This window comes from Pyrgilauda ruficollis, unplaced genomic scaffold, assembly GCF_017590135.1.
Source record: "Pyrgilauda ruficollis isolate IOZ18807 unplaced genomic scaffold, ASM1759013v1 scaffold12, whole genome shotgun sequence".
NCBI classification, from domain to species: domain Eukaryota; kingdom Metazoa; phylum Chordata; class Aves; order Passeriformes; family Passeridae; genus Pyrgilauda; species Pyrgilauda ruficollis.
The window spans coordinates 242,226-259,420 of NW_024510321.1; the positions used below are offsets into that span (position 1 = coordinate 242,226).

Sequence of the window (17,195 nt, forward strand, 5' to 3'; positions counted from 1 at the left end):
GCAAATTAAAGATGTTTTTGTGTTTGTAAAAAATGAGAATCATAGAATTGTTTAAGATCATCACCAGTCAACCCAGCACCATCATAACCACCCCCAAACCACATCCCCAGGTGCCACATCCACACAGTTCTGAACACTTCCAGTGATGGTGATTCCACCACTGCCCTGGGCAGTCTGTTCTAGCATTTTACAACTCTTTCTGTGAAGAATTTTCCCCTAATATCCAAACCTCCCCTGGTGCAGCTTGAGGCCATTTATTCTCCTCCTGTCAGTTGTTATCTGAGAGAAGATAAAAACATTGAATAACTTTGGACGATTTCTCGTGGCTATCCTGGCTGGGTGTGAGCAGCTCGTGCCATCTGCTGCAGTGGCTGTCCCTGTGCCTGACATGGATGAGGTGTATGGTGACAGAAATGACACCATCGTTTTTTCCACTGGAACTTCTGGGAAAAAAAAAATAAAAAAGAGTCAAACTGTCAGGGTCAGCAGCGAAGCTGTGACATTGCAAAGCATTTTCCACACACAGGACCACCCCAAACCTGTGAGTATTGCAGGTGTTTGCAGCGGGAGGTTGGTGAGGAAATCTGGAGGAGGTGTTGAGCGTGTCCTGCTTTCAGAGAACCAGAGAATCATGGAATGGGTTGGGTTGGAAGGGACCTTAAAGCCCATCCTGCTCCAAACCCTGCCATGGCAGGGACACCTCCCACTGTCCCAGGCTGCTCCAAGCCCTGTCCAGCCTGGCCTTGGGCACTGCCAGGGATCCAGGGGCAGCCACAGCTGCTCTGGGAATTCCATCCCAGCCCCTCCCCACCCTCCCAGCCAGGAATTCCCAATTCCCAATCTCCCATCCATCCCTGCCCTCTGGCAGTGGGAGCCATTCCCTGTGTCCTGTCCCTCCATCCCTGTCCCCAGTCCCTCTCCAGCTCTCCTGGAGCCCCTTCAGGCCCTGGAATGGCTCTGAGCTCTCCCTGGAGCTTCTCCAGGGGAACATTCCCAGCTGTCCCAGCCTGGCTCCAGCCCTGGCACAGCTCTGTCCCTCCATGCTTTCTTAGTGTGGGTGCCAAGGACAGAACTGCTCCACCTCCACTTTGGGGGTTGCTGTCTTTATGCTCAAGCTGTCCTTAAGGTGCTGCTGCTCCCATCCCCTTTCCCTCTTCCCACACTAACACTGGGAATGTGGTTTTCGTGCTACTGAAAAATAGGGGAAAACATTCCTTTCACCCACTTGGCAGCAGTCAGGGACCTCACCCAGCAGCTCCTGAATGCAGCTCAGAAGCCGTGGCTGAGCTTCCAGTCTCTCCTGACCCCTTTTCCTGGGGCTCCCTCCTAACACTCCCATCCACAGGTGTTAGGAACAGCACCACCAAACCCACACCTTGCTGGTGCAGCCAAAAATGTGTCCATTTCCCTTTTTTTTTCCAGCATTCCCTAACCTTTCCCATACACCCTGACCCTTTTCCTCTGCCCCCACCTGCATTAAGGCATTGCTGGATGGAGGAATGTCCACATGGACAACACAGGGAGGAGGAGATGAGCTGTGAACTTTTGCACGGCCTGGGGATGGATTTCCTCTGATTTTTTTGAATTGTTTAATTTTTTTTTAAATTTTTTTTCACTCTTTTGTACAAGTTCAGGAAGAGTTGAATGCCCTCAAAAGTCTAAGCAGAGTTTTGTGATGAAGTAGAATTTAGCAACAGACCATGGCACAGCTTTTTCTGCTGCTTGTAAATTGTTTTTTTTTTTTTAAGAAAGTTAAGGTTCTGGCTGAGTTCTGGGGGACACAGCTTGGGTCCTTGGAGACCATCTGGTTTCCTGGGGACACAGCCTGGGTCCTTGGGGACACAGCCTGGGTCCCTGGGGACACAACTTGAGTCCTTGGGAACACAGCTTGAGTCCTTGGGGACACAGCTTGGGTCCTTGGGGACATAGCTTGGGTCCCTGGGGACACAGTTTGGGTCCTTGGGGACACAGATTGGGTTCCTGGGGACACAGCTTGGATCCTTGGGGACACAACTTGGGTCCTTGGGGACACAGCTTGGGTTCCTGGGGACACAGCTTGGGTTCCTGGGGACACAGTTGGGTTCCTGGTGACACAGTTTGGGTCCTGGGGTTGCTGGAGGCTCTGGAGACTCCAGGCATGGAGAAGGGGCTCCCGTGGGAGCTGGTGGCCTCTTTGCCAGCAGGAGATGCAAATGGAGATGTCCCAGTGGGACACACACACGTAGGCCTCTGGTCCCAGGAACGTGGTGCAGTGGAAGGTGTCCCCACCCTTCCAAGGGGGTGGGACTGGAGCCTCCTTAGGGTCCCTTCCACCCCAAACCCCTCTGGGATTCTCCCCAGGGCTCCGTTCACCTCGTGCCATCAGCCAGGCACGTGCTGCTGGAAATGCCAAATTCTCAGCGCTGCCTTGAACCAAACTGGTGGGAAATGAGCCCGAATCCTCTTCCAAAGGCACGGATCCCCCCAACATCTGTGTGCTCCTGGGACAGCAGCTCTGAGAGCAGAAGAGGGGGGGCAGGAAAGGGGGACACATTGAGGAAGGAGGTGTCAGCCCCTGAAGCCCACCTTGAAGGGGATGAAAGCTCAGAGTGCCTCCCCTGTGACTCTGTCACTGACTGGGCCACAGATCCCTTTTTCCCCAAAACTGCCACCTAATTACTGGCAAATAAGAATAATAACACAGTTCTGTGGTTTTTTAGTCTGGGCAAAAGAAAACGAATATTTTCCAAATCCCAGTATTCCTTTTTAGCAGTGTCTTTGCCACACTTTCCTTCACAAATCCCATTCCAAGTGGGCAGCACCCACAGCCACCAAAGGTGAGGATGAGCCCTGCATCCCACCTCCAAAAGTCAGGGAAAACAAAGATTAGTGAAGTTAATCCAAGAGGAAAAAGATAAGAACTAAAACTGCTGCTTCACATCTTGCTCTCGCTTGTGATGTTCAAACATTTTTGCTTCTTAGATGGGAAATTCAAATAATCTCTAAACAATAATCAATAAGGTAAAAGATGGTGTTTTAAATTTATTCCAGTTTTGTCACATCTGTCTCAACACAGCGGGCCCTGTTTTAAAAACAGGCTTAAAATTTGCACAAAGATGCAAACCTTCATTGCCTTTAGTTAAAAACTGAACAAATGAACATCCAAAAGAGGAAAATCAGAGAAGAAAATGACCTGTCAGCACAGAGCTTTGTAGGTTTGTGCCCAGAGTGGGTAATTATGGTCTCTCCTCATCCCTGATGTAGCAGGAGATGTTACACCAGGCCTCATTATCATTGGTGACAGCACTTATGTATTTCAACAGAACATTTAAATAAACACGTACACATCACTGCTCTGAAACACAAATGGTGCCTGGGGGAGAGGTGGCTTGGAGAGGTGACTCCCAGCAGCAGCCAGAATTACCCAAAGCTCCATCACACCCTTTCCCCTCTGTCTCCTCTCTTTTATTCCCATCTCTCCTGGCCAGGCATTGAGGACACGGGATGCCGCAGGGGTGGCTTTTCCCCTGAACACTCATTTATGGCTCTGCCTCCTTGCCTGGGTGGTGTTTGGTGAGGGGAAGCCCTCAGTCCCTGCCAGTGTGATGGCTGGAGCAGGAGCAGATGTTGCCTGGCCTGCCTGAAGCACAGATGCCCCAGAAATCTTCACCCAGCCACGAGAGCTGTGTGTGTATAAATAACCCTCGTGGTTAGAAAGCAAAGAGCCTGGAAAATCCGCCTGACCCAAGGGGCTGGGACCACGCTGGGCTGCCTTTTATCTCCGAGCTGAGCCTGGGAGTTGTTCTCAGCCGGTTATTTTTAAATAACCAACAACACTTCCCTGCAGCTCTGTCCTGCACCAGCAGCAGCAGGTGGGGCTTTCAGCCCGGCTCTTGGGTGGGAACGAGCTCTTGGAGGCCATCCCTGAGCTCTGCTGGATGTCACAGCCTGTGGCCTCCAGAAGGAGCAGGTGTGGCATGTGCTGGAGGGACCCTGCTACTGGGGATGCCCCCGTGGAGTGACCACGAGGTGATTCACTGCTGTCTCCAGAGCTGAAGGACCTTGAGGGGATGGAGGTCACTGCCCCAGCATGCTGGAGCCCAATCCCTACCCAGGAATAACAGGGGTAACGTGGCCTCAGCCTGCTGCATGTCCTCAGTCTCTCAGTGGGAGATCTCCAGCCCTGGGGGGGTTTGGAGATCTCCAGACCTGGGAGGATTTGGGGATCTCCAGCCCTGGAGGGGTTTTTGGAGATGTCCAGCCCTTGGAGGGTTTGGAAATCTGCAGCCCTGGAGGCGTTTTTGGAGATGTCCAGCCCTTGGAGGGTTTGGAAATCTCTAGCCCTAGGGGGAGAATTTGGAGATCTCCAGCCCTGGGGGTGTTTTGAGATCTCCAGCCCTGGGGGGAGAATTTGGAGATCTCCACCGCTGGGGGAGGTTTGGAGATCTCCAGCGCTGGGAGGATTTGGAGATCTCCAGCCCTGGGGGGATTTGGGAATCTGCAGCTCTGGGGATGTTTGGAGATCTGCAGCCCTGGGGGATTTGGAGATCTGCAGCCCTGGGGGGATTTGGGGATCTCCAGCCCTGGGGGATTTAGAGATCTGCAGCCCTGGTGCTCTCCTCTGGAACCTCCCTGTGTCCTTTGGGAGAGCAAGCTGTCAGTGTGCCACATGCTGAAGTTGAAACATGAAGCCAGGGTTGTGGTAATTTAACTTTTTTAGAGGTTTACTCCCCAAAAATGCCTCCCAGACCCTGGTTTTCCTGGCGTGGCATATTCCCACCAAGGTGTGTTCATCCCAACACCTCACTCAGCTGATAGGGCTTTTCCTGCCTGTCTTGGGTGACTAATTCCAAACAGGGAAGAAACTTATCAGTAAAGATAAGGGAGTAATTAGTTTATAACAGGAAACCTCGAGGAATGGAACTGCAATAAAATGCAGGTGCTGCTCCTTGCAAGAGCACCCAGGCAACAAGTTCTAGTGAGCAGGAATTGTCCTTCCAGGTCCATTCAGGCTTTTTGGGAAGCCAGAGCTCTGAATACCCTGCTTTGTCAGCACCAGGGATAAAAGTTCCTGATAAACCATACGGTTTCCAACACCCCCTTTAATCCCAGTGCAGATCTTCCCACGTTTTCTGCCCTCACAGATCTCATCCTTGGCTGCACTTTCTGCCCTGACTCTCCATTTCCACTCTGAGCACAGCAGAAATGTTATTTATTCTGCTAACAGCACTGACACCCCGAGCCCTGGTGCTGCTGGAACAGCAATGCCAAAGTTCCTCATGGATGGAGCTCCTTGGACCATCAGGGTGGAGGTTTTCTTCTTGAAAGAAGTTTTCTTCTTCTTGCCTCAGGCTTCCCGTGCATCCCCATCCCAGCTATCCCTTCCTGCAGCTGCAGGAAGAAGAAGGCAGAAAACTCTCTGTAGGTGCTCAAAACCCCTTTCCCACCCTTCACCTGCTCTCTGCTCCTTCCACCAGCTTGGAGAGAGGGGAACCACCTCCTTCAGGGACAGCTTTTCCTGGCAGCGCAGCAAAGCAGGAGCCTCAGGGCAGTTTTTTCCCACTAGCGAGCTTCCCTTCCTTTTTTCTTTTCTCCTTTAATTTTTAAAAATTATTTTTTCACCCCCAACAGCCCAGGAGCTTCTGCCAGAATGCGTTTCCCACATGTTCCCTATTAGTCATGCTCTCAGCCTCCCCAAACCTCCCACCGGTGCCACAAGCTGATGCTGCTCATTCACTCCCGACACGAGCGCACCAAAATTCCGGGCGGCGCTCCCAAAACCAGACCCGCCGGCTTGTTCGGATTTAAAACCGGTGCCCTTCTCTCTCCTTTGGAGTGTGTGTGGAGCACCTTCCCAGCTTCTCCCGAGGCTTGGCGAGGCGCTGGGGGTCGGGCTGCCGGCAAAGGCGGGGTCTGAGCGCCTTAAATAGGGAGCGGGGCTGGAGCGAGCTGTGGGGCTTTGTCCAGGGCAGGATAGAGCTCTTCATCCACGGCACAGGGATTGGAGGCTCGGGAATGTCGGTGCAGGGGGGAAAGCCACGGCGAGAAGCATCATGTCTCTGTAAGTAGATTTTTTTTTTTCCCTTCCTTGGAGTTCAGGCAGCGGAGCGAGAAGCGTGCAGAATGGAAGAATGGACTGACATCCAGCTAGCTCTGATTCCTTTTTTTTAAATTATTTTTTTCATTCCTTGGCGTGTTTTGGAGTCAGTTTTTAAAGTTTTCCCAGCTCCTACAGCCGTGCTTGGCAGTTGTGTGGAGGGGTCAGCGGGTTTTGGGAAGTCACTGTGGTGAGAACAGCTCATTCCTGCACAGTTCTACTTCAGGAGCTGGTGGTGCTTTGAGCAGCCCAGTCCCTCCTTTGCAGCTGTTTTGAAGTGTAGCTTGTCCCCTGTGTGTGTTTCACACGCTGGGTGTCACCTCTGCAGGTGGTGATGGAGGATTGAATGAATGGGTTTCAAAGCCACAGACATGGGGAGTCCTTTCTTGGGGAGATAATTCAGCTACATGAACCTGCACTGCAGTTCAGGCAGCAGAGCAAGAAGAATGGACTGACATCCAGCTAGCTCTGATTCCTTTTTTTTTTATTATTTTTTTGTTCTTTGGCGTGTTTTAGAGTCAGTTTTTAAAGTTTTCCCAGCTCCTACAGCCGTGCTTGGCAGTTGTGTGGAGGGGTCAGCGGGTTTTGGGAAGTCACTGTGGTGAGAACAGCTCATTCCTGTACTGACTACACACAGTTCTGACTACTTCATGAGTTGGTGCTGCTTTGAGCAGCCCAGTCCCTCCTTTGCAGCTGTTTTGAAGTGTAGCTTGTCCCCTGTGTGTGTTTCACACGCTGGGTGTCACCTCTGCAGGTGGTGATGGAGGATTGAATGAATGGGTTTCAAAGCCACAGACATGGGGAGTCCTTTCTTGGGGAGATAATTCAGCTACATGAACCTGCACTGCAGTTCAGGCAGCAGAGCGAGAAGCGTGCAGAGAGGACTGACATCCAGCTAGCACTGGTTTATATTTTTTTCATTCCTTGACGTATTTTAGAATCAGTTTTTAAAGTTTTCCCAGCTCCTACAGCCGTGCTTGGCAGTTGTGTGGAGGGGTCAGCGGGTTTTGGGAAGTCACTGTGGTGAGAACAGCTCATTCCTGTACTGACTACACACAGTTCTGACTACTTCATGAGTTGGTGCTGCTTTGAGCAGCCCAGTCCCTCCTTTGCAGCTGTTTTGAAGTGTAGCTTGTCCCCTGTGTGTGTTTCACACGCTGGGTGTCACCTCTGCAGGTGGTGATGGAGGATTGAATGAATGGGTTTCAAAGCCACAGACATGGGAAGTCCTTTCCTGGGGAGATAATTCAGCTACATGAATTTGCACCTCATCTAATCTCTCTGCCTGCTGCACATCCACCCAGATGTTTGTTTTTGGTTTTGGGGGTTTTTTTGCAAGGTGGGGCTGCATGCAGCCCTGCCTCATCCAGAGCCGGATGCTCCACAGACAGATGCACCGTGCCCCACACCCAGCAGGGTCTTCCCTTCCCAGCCCCCCGTCAGCTGGAGCTTGGCTGAGTGCCTGGATTAATCCTGCAAATCATTTAACACCCCAATTCGCCCTTATCTGAATGTCAACAGGACAGAGGAAGGGTTAAATACCCCTTAGGGTGTACCCGCCGTAAGGAAGCAAAAAAAGGCGCTCAAAGAGGGAACCTCCCCATCTCAGCCCTGAATAAAGCAAATTTCCTCAATAAATAAAGAATATCTCAGTGGGCGTCACTTTCCATGTCCTGCAGTGATTGAATTATCCCACCTGCACGGCTGTACTGACCAAGGCATCACTTTTGTGGCAGGAGATGGGGATTCTGGTCCCAGCAGCTTTGAGGGTTGATGGCAGAGAGGAGAATTTCCCCACGTCTCCTTCTGGTTGATGACCCAGCTGTGCCTCAGTTTCCCCAGCCCCAGGACAAGAATAGCACCATCTGCAGAGCTCTCCCACAGGCTGGGCCCGGCGTGTGAAGACTTGGGGGTTTGTGTTCGCAGGGGATTTGTTTGATCTGGAAATAGCAGGGTTAGAAAATTCCATCTGCCTGCTCTCGAGAGCCCTGGGCGGGGGCAGCGCCACGGCGAGCGCCGAGCAAAGCAGCCCTGCTTGGCTCCTGTCCTGGGAAGCAGTGGGAGCAAAACTGCATTCCAGAAGGGCTGGATGTGGAGAGCAGAGTGGGGCACGTTTCCCTTCCTGCTGCTGGCTGGGGCCGTGCTCCCACCACGGAAACCCTACAGCAGAATTTTGTGTCTCCAGTGGTGCAAAGCCAGGCTGGTGTCTCATGGCATCACCAAGCCACACTGGATGGGGCTTGAGCAACTTCTCTAGTGGAAGGTGTCCCTGCCCATGGAGCAAGATGATCTTTAAGGTCTCTTCCAACCCCCTAAAATTATAGGATTTAGAGATTTTATGGTCGTTTTCCCCACTCAGCCATGCTCACCCAGCATGGAGAGTTATGGTTGATGCCCATTCTTCTTGCAAAGAAGAGAGCTCTTCTCTTCTCTTCTCTTCTCTTCTCTTCTCTTCTCTTCTCTTCTCTTCTCTTCTCTTCTCTCTTCTCCCTCTCCCTCTCCTCTCCTTTTTTTTTTTTCCTTTTTTGGGTGCAGGTGCTTTCCCTACTGCTCTCATCTCTCAGTATCTGTGCCAGCCAAGCAGTGGAATTGCCTCCTGTCTTTAGTGCTGCCTGAGGTCACCCAAGGAACTCGGGCTGAGGCCCTGCTGCAAGTTAAGCTAAACACAAAATGCTTGTCACAGGCTCTTCCTCTCCAGCTGTCCAGGTCTCCTAACAAATCCATGGTTTTCTCTTGAAAGCTTCACAAGGTTTATTTTTGAAACAGTCTGTATTTGATTAAAGTTTTGTTTTGTTTTGCTTTGTTTCAAGAGGAACTTAAAAGGGCCATCGGCCTGTAAACATAAATATTCCCATTCTTTTACTGATTCTTTGCATTTTTCTGGGTTTACTAATGAAACATGTTTCAGCAGGGCAAGTCTCTGTGTTGTGGGAGCATCCTCTACTGCTCTAGCCCCGACCACACTTTAGGGGGAGAAATTTTCCCTAATATCCAATCTAAACCTCCCCTGGTGCTAATTGAGGCCGTTCCCTCTCCTCCTGTCCCTGTTCCCTGGAGCACAGCCCGACCCCCCCCCGGCTGTCCCCTCGTGGCAGGAGCTGTGCAGAGCCACAAGGTCCCCCCTGAGCCTCCTTTTCTCCAGGCTGAGCCCCTTCCCAGCTCCCTCAGCCGCTCCTGGTGCTCCAGACCCTTCCCAGCTCCATTCCCATCTCTGGACACACTCCAGCCCCTCAGTGTCTTTCTTTGTCACGAGGAGCCCAAAACTGACCCCAGGATTCAAGGTGTGGCCTCACCAGTGCCCAGCACGAGGGTCAGTCACTGCTCTGGTTGTCCAGCTGGCACAAGATGTGACCTCACATCCCTGTTTTTTATCTCCCCCTCTCCCTGCAGGTCATAACTGAGCAGCCCTTATGACCAACATGAGCTGGAGCTTCCTCACCCGCCTGCTAGAAGAGATTCACAATCACTCCACCTTCGTGGGGAAGGTCTGGCTCACCGTGCTCATCGTCTTCCGCATCGTGCTGACGGCGGTGGGGGGCGAGTCCATCTACTCCGATGAGCAGAGCAAGTTCACCTGCAACACCAAGCAGCCGGGCTGCGACAACGTCTGCTACGACGCCTTCGCGCCGCTGTCGCACGTCAGGTTCTGGGTCTTCCAGATCATCGTGATCTCCACGCCCTCCGTCATGTACCTGGGCTACGCCATCCACAGGATCGCCCGCTCGGCCGAGGAGGAGAAGAAGTTCAAGGGGTTCAAGAAGAAGAAGCAGTTTGCCCTCAACTGGCAGGCCGTGCGCAACATGGAGGACGCCATGGAGGCCGACGAGGAGGAGCCCATGATCTCCGACGACGCGGCCGAGCACGAGAAGGCCAAGGCCAAGCCCAAGTGCAAGGAGCAGCAGAAGCACGACGGGAGGAGGCGCATCCAGCAGGAGGGACTGATGAAAATCTACGTCTTCCAGCTCCTCACTCGGGCTTCCTTCGAGGTTTGCTTTTTGATAGGGCAGTATTTGCTCTACGGTTTCGAGGTGGAAGCTTATTACGTCTGCAACAGGGTCCCTTGTCCCCACACCGTGGACTGCTTTGTGTCCCGGCCCACGGAGAAAACCATCTTCCTGCTGGTGATGTACGTGGTGAGCTGCCTGTGCCTGCTGCTGAACATGTGCGAGATGTTCCACCTGGGGTTCGGGACCATCCGCGACGCCATCCGCAACCGGAAAATCAACAGCTTCCGGCAGCCCCCCTACAACTACGCCTACCCCAAGAACATCTCCTGCCCTCCCGAGTACAACCTGGTCGTCAAATCCGAGAAGTCCACCAAGATCCCCAACAGCCTGATGGCCCACGAGCAGAACTTGGCCAACGTGGCTCAGGAGCAGCAGTGCACCAGCCCCGACGAGAACCTGCCAGCGGATCTGTCCACGCTGCACAAGCACCTGCGGGTGGCCCAGGAGCAGCTGGACATCGCCTTCCAGAGCTACAGCAGCACCCAGGCCAACACGCAGCCCTCTCGGACCAGCAGCCCCGCCTCGGGGGGCACCGTGGTGGAGCAGAACAGGGCCAACACCGCCCAGGAGAAACAAGGTGCTAAACCCAAGGCCTCGCTGGAGAAAGGCAGCTCCAGCAGTAAAGATGGGAAGACGTCCGTGTGGATATAACTCGGTCAGGAAGGAGAGAGGGCGGCGTGAGCGGGGTTTTTATTTTGGTTCGTTTCTGGTTTTCGGTGTTATCTCGCGTTTGTTTGGCAGGGCGCGGTTTTTGTGTGGAAGTCAAGAGAGTAAAAGGAGTTTCGGACCAATTCAGTGCTGTCTTCCAGTTAACAAAAGACATTTCTTCCCTGTTTCCAACGTGTTCTCCAGCTGGGAACCTCCAGTGAGTAACAGCAAACCCACCCCACCTCCCAGCCCCTGGCTCAGCACCAGAGCCCCCAGCAGAGACTGGACAATGTGCTGTGGTGGGAAGAGGAGCTGCTGGTGGCTCAGGAGGGAAGTCAGGCTGGCAGGGATCAGCCACCCTCCCGCACGGCAAGGCTCGAGTGCCGCAGGCCAGGCAGTGTTTAATTACTAAACACCCTTAATCAAATTAATTCCTGATCCTTTGGTAAGAAAACCACTGACATGTTGCAGGGACCTTCGTGGCAGGCTCACAGCTGATGGCCTGCCTGGGCTGGCAGATGCCAGGGAATGCCTCATTGGATGCTGTGAGCCAGAGCTGGCACCCAAGTCAGGTCTGGGGTGACTGCCTCACACAGGGAGACCTAAAACCATCACAGGGCTGAAGGTTTCATCTTCTCTTCCTCTGCTCCAAACCCTCCGGAGCAGCAGCGAGCAGTGACATTGCATCCTACTGGTGCCTGTGTAGCCTTGCTACAGATGTGATGGGAATTGTTGCAGTTAACAGGGTTTTTACAAACTGCTGCTTCACATCATCAGAAAGTGCCTTTATGCAACCAGGAAAACAGAAGTGTAAAGGGTTTAGGCTCCTTTACTTGCTGAATTTTAGATGATCAGCGTCGGCAAATTTGTTTTTCTGATTAATTGAGGAAAAGCGCTGTTGGCAAATTTGTTTTTCTGATTAATCAAGCCCTTACAAATAGTGGCAGGAGGAAGATCTATGCATAGTGTGTCTCTGGGGTGTATGTGTGTCCATGTGTAGATACAGACACTATGAACACGTGTGTGTGAGCATAGACATAGAGAGTTAGGTGTAAATGTAATATCAACCCTCTGCTCCTCCTACAGCCTTCCACCTCCCCTGAGAAAACCCAGCTGCTCCAGGGCTGGGGCTGATCTCATCCTGGGGCTTTTAGCCTCCAGCTCCACCTGGGGAATTGGGAGGGTTCCCACACTTGCTGGGGGGGCTCTGCAGAAGGTCTGGCTTCAGTGGGGACAGGGCCAGGATGATAGAAGGAAGTGTTTCCTGAGTTTATGTGGATTTTTTTCAGCTGGGCTTGACTTTAGGGTGGTTTTCATGCACTTACAGTATTTTGGGTGCGTGTTAAAATCAAGCTGCTGAGCTCCAAGGCTCCTGCTGTTCTTTGTCAGAGGGGGGGTTTCATCTCCCCCACAGAGAACCCAGACAGGCAGAGCCTTCAAGATCAAACCTATTGCAAAAGAAGTAAATTCTCCCTGAGCACTGCACTGTCCCCGTGCCAAGCTGTTCCCTCGGGCTATGCCAGGATTTCTTATCCATGGGATATTCCTGACTTTTCTCTGGACATCACTCCCATGTCCTTGAGGTCAGTCCCTAACGGCCCTGAGGATGCCTGTTCCTCAAGTGTCCAGCCCTTTGGGCATTCTTGGGAACAGGCAGGGAATTTGGATGTGCCCTTCATTTCCTGGGAACTTCAGCTGAGCTGTGTGATGCACAAAAAAAAAAAAAAAAAGTGGAATTAAAAAGAAAGCAGAGAAACATCCTACAAGGTATCCAGCAGCAAATATTCAGCTTTGTGGCTTTGTGTATCTGTCTGAGGAACCTTCCAGGCCTGCTCCTGGTCCTGCTGAAGGCATTGGTAAAATGCCTGGAATGCTGTTTGCTCTTGCAGCTTGAGATCTTGTCCTCACAAAGGGGTAACTGGATCCAGGAGGAGGATCAGCACAGCAGCAGCCAGTAGTGCCATCCATCCATCCCCTTCTGCTGGGAATTCTGCAGGAAAGGCTCAAAAGGGTCACACCACGGTGGTGTGGAGATAAACATATCCAGCTGCTCTGTTTGTCCTTGTCCTGTGTGTGGGAATGTGCTCTCTGCTGGCTGGGGATGTGCTGGGCACTGCAGGAGAGGCTGGGTGCTCACAGGGCTGCTGAAACCTGGAAAAAATGCCTGCAGGGCCACAGCCCAGGCTGCTGGGGAGGAGAGAGGTGATCCTGGCTGGAAATTTGTTCTCTGGTCGCTGCAGCTGTGCAGGGCACCAGCTTGTCCCCTACATCAGTGGGGCTTCTCCTTCATTCCCAGCCCTGTGTCCCATGGGAAGCTGTGTGTATTTAAAGCTGTGATCCCAAGGGAGGGATGGAAACGCTGAGGATAACCATGGCTGGGTTCTTCTGATTCCTTTTCCATGAGCAACAGTCCCACAGCCCCAGATAAACTTGTGCTTCCCACACGATGCTGGAAGGCACCGCCCCGTGCAGGACTTGGGATTTTGGGTTTCTCCTGCCCCTCTCTGCCTCAGCACCATTCATGGCCTGAGCACTTGCTGGTGACTCAGATCTGCCCCTCAGCTCCTGCTGACCTGCAGATCCCCCCCTGAGTCACCACACCAGGGATAGGAATGTGACTCCCTCGCTCTCGCTCCAGGAAAAGATCTTGGCCAACGCCTCACCGTGGGGAAAGCCAGGGGCAGATTTTAAGTTAAAACCCCCCAAAACTGCTCACAGAGATCTGATGAACCCATTAAACCCAGTCAGCACAGCAGGGCTGCACCTGCAATACCCCAACAGGAGGGGAGATTCCAGCTTCAGAGCAGCAGGGTGGGAAAAGACCATGGATCTTCTTGCCAGCTTGCCACCATCAAATGACTCCTGAAGGGTGACATGAACCCCCTCTCTGCAGCCCCTTGGAGACATGGAGAAGTCTCATGCCTTTAACCTCTGCATATTTTGGCTGTTTGGAGACTGTTTTCACCCTCCAATGTGCTTTAAGCTGAACACCTCCAGTCTCACCATCCTTTCTGCAAGGGCTGATTTTCTAGCGTGGTTTTCTCTGGTATCTTTGGACCAACAGCAGCCACCTCACATCTTGCCAGCAGTGTGGCAGTGCTGCTCCTCGTGCCACCTTCCCTCCCTTCTCCTCTTCCTGCACTCTGCTCCTCCCCAAAATCCCACTGCTCCCTTTCCAGATGTGTGGTTGTACAGTCAGATTCTTCCTGCCCTCCTTCAAACCCCCTTTTTATTGTCACACAGTGAGCCAGGGGGGCTCTGAGTGACCCCTGGGTCCTGCAGAGAGGGTTTGGAGCCTCTCCCCAGCTGGTGTCACCCTCACATCTCACATGCACAGGCTGTTTTCTGCAGGGAGAGTCAATAACTGCAGTATTGATGGGTACCAGAGCCAGGGCAGACTCTTGGGGGATCAATAACCCCTCGCTGGGCAGGGACACGGGCTGACCACTCCCAGCCCTGCTCATCCCTCAGGCCTGGAGTATTTCCCTGCATAACATCCCTTCCCAAAGGGAGCTGATCCTGCTTTCCCATGTTTTCCAAGAGTTTTGCCAGGGACTCAAGCACAGGGTGTGTTCCCAGCTGGGTGCCTGGGTGGGATGCAGAGTTGCCTGTGAGGTCCCAGCCAGCCTGGAGGACATTGCTGATTCTCTGAGCCTGGGGAGGAGGGATTCCAGCTCTCCCAGATCCCATCTGGGCCACACACAGGAGCCAGCATGGATCAGGCAGCCCTAGGAAGAGAAAGATTATTACTATTATTATTACTATTATTTCTATATATACTGGTTTGCTTGTTTTCCCCCTTCCTCCTCCACTCTGTGACCTAGAAACCCTTTAGGATGTTGGGTTTCTCCACTGAGTCACTGCCACAGAGGTGACCAAATGCAATGATGACTCTGCAGAAATGACTCCTTTCCGGGCAGGAGCAGCAATCCCTTCTTTCATCCTGTCAGTGGGGGCAGGAAAAGGATAGAGCAGCAAAATATTCACAGCCACAAGCAAAATCCCCACCACAACAGTTCCTAACTCAACCAGCAGCTCGAGGAAATTTGTTTAGAGGGTGGAGCATCAGCCACAGAAGAAATGCCAATGGTATAATTAATGCTTTGCTTTTATTTTTGCCTTTTCTCCAGGTAGCAGTTTTGTCCACACGCAAGGCAGGTTTAGCTTCGTGGCTGAACTAATCACAAATGTTGACTCTCTTGCTAAACTTGCTCAGATAAAGTGCCCACACTTATATTTCTCTCCTTACCATTCAGGGCCAGGAATGTCCCACAAAAGCCAGATTACCTTCTTGCTTGCATAGCATTCCACTGGGAAATACTTGAACTAAACTCAAGGCCATAACCAGTTTGTGCTGTTACAAAGTGTCTGGGATTGGTGGGTTTTTTTCTTTTTTCTTTTTTTTTTTTTGTTGTTATTTTTTTTTAATGTACTAACTGTATTTGTACTAGAAATTTTTGGAGTATGAGGTCGAATCTGTAAGTATTTTTCAGTGTAAATGTTACATCTGGGCTGTAGTTAGAATATGAAACACTGGTCAAAAGGGACATCAGTCCAACTCAACTGTGGCTATTCCACATCCATTACTAATAACATGGAATAAAACTTACATTTTGTTACAGTACGTGAAGCGTGTGGTGCTTGCTTGAGCAGGGCTCTGAGTGATGAGAAGAAATCCTTCTCCATCCATAATTTGCCTGCTTTAGCCATGTAGAGCTCTGTTTTCCCTGCTATGGCTACAAATCATCCCAGAATAGTTTTGCCTTAAGAAGCGTTTGACCTTGGCGTTGTTTGGGACTCGTTGTCTCCCTGATGAATCACTGCAGATCCCTCAGGCACTGCTGAGGGAAGCCTGGGCTTTCAAAGGCAAGAAAACTTGGGAGAATCTGGGAGAAACCGATGATTCAGGCTGAGCAGATGATGGGAGAGCACTTTGTGAGTCTTCCCAAGCACCTCGGTGTTGCTGCTCCCGTTAAACCACAGGCACTGGTCACACACAGCCCCTCCCAAATGTCCTCAGGGAAAAAATTCTGGGTGGTGTTTGTGAGGGTCCCAGGATGAGGGAAGAGATGAATCTGACTCCATGTTCTCAGAAGGCTAATTTAATATTTTATAATACTATATTATATTAATACTATACTGAAGAATACAGAAAGGATACTTACTGAATGTTAAAATGATAATAATGAGAACTCGTGACTATTTCTGAGTCTCAGCACAGCTTGGCACTGATTGGCCAAAGAGTCAAAACAACTTACATGAAACCAGTGTGGGTAAACAATCTCCAAACACATTCCACATGAGCACAACACAGGAGAAGCAAATGAGATCAGAATTGTTTTCCTTTTTCTCTGAGGCTTCTCAGCTTCCCAGGAGAAACACCCTGGGTGAAGGGATTTTTTCCAGAGAATGTGAACGACACACACAACCCCTCCCATTCCTTGGGAAATGCAGAGTGAAATTGCCAGTGGCTCTCCAGTTCTCTCTGGGATCACAGCACCCATGGCTTCTCCTCCTGCAGACAGAACTCCAGAATTCCAGCCACAGCATCCCCCTAGCTCCCAATCCCTCCTCCCAGGGTGGTGGAATGCAAACCCCTCAGGGGCACAGGCCCAGAGGGAAATTTAGGCACAGGGATTGACCTGAAACCATGGAGAAACTGAGATATATGGAGCTACAAAGTAAAATAGAAATACAAATTTAGAATGTAGATTTTAGCTTTTGGTAGAAACTTAGACTAAGTGCCTTGCTCTAAAAAGCTGGAGCAGAGAGCAGAGGCCTTTTTGCTCATAGTAACAATTCTACCATGGGACTGTGGTATTTCTGTAAGGTTACCCTGCCCCAGACAAAATGTAAGCTTGGCTCTTACCTACTCAAAATCCCACTCAATTATTAATATTTCACTACTGCTACCATACCAAAAATAACAATAAATCCCCTTAGAAGTCTCACCTTCAAAAGACTTAATATAAAACAAAGACTTTAGTACAGCACAACAATGACTTACTCCTTTTTACTCTCACCTGGAGTGAAACACCCATCACAAAGCCACACCAGGGAAACGCAGCAGCAGCTGTCCCTTCCCCTCAGTCCCAGCAGCAGGAATCACAGAGCCCTCAAGGCTGGAAAAGTCCTCTAAGTTTGAATCCAACCATGAACCCAGCACCACAACCACCAAACCCTATCCCCAGGTGCCACATCCACACATTTTTTTAGGTTTTTAAATATTTCCCACCACTTCCCTGGGTAGCTTGTTCCAAAGCCTGGGCACACTCTCAGTGAAGAAATTTTCCCTAATATCCAATCTAAAGCTCTCCCAGTGCAACTTGAGGCTGTTTCCTCAAGTTTGAATCCAACCATGAACCCAGCACCACAACCACCAAACCCTATCCCCAGGTGCCACATCCACACATTTTTTTAGGTTTTTAAATATTTCCCACCACTTCCCTGGGTAGCTTGTTCCA

At 51.2% G+C, this 17,195-nt stretch overlaps 1 protein-coding gene across 1 annotated transcript in view; it reads left to right on the plus strand.

Annotated features, from left to right (window-relative positions):
* Window positions 1-15,352, plus strand: part of GJC2 (gap junction protein gamma 2) — a 31,013-nt gene extending 15,661 nt beyond the window's left edge. Inside the window, exon 2 of the mRNA XM_041489779.1 lies at window positions 9,467-15,352. Within this exon, the coding sequence (XP_041345713.1) occupies window positions 9,487-10,734 (1,248 nt within the window). The 5' untranslated portion in view covers window positions 9,467-9,486 and the 3' untranslated portion in view covers window positions 10,735-15,352. The remainder of the gene's footprint in view (window positions 1-9,466) is intronic.
* The last annotated feature ends 1,843 nt before the right edge of the window (window positions 15,353-17,195 follow it).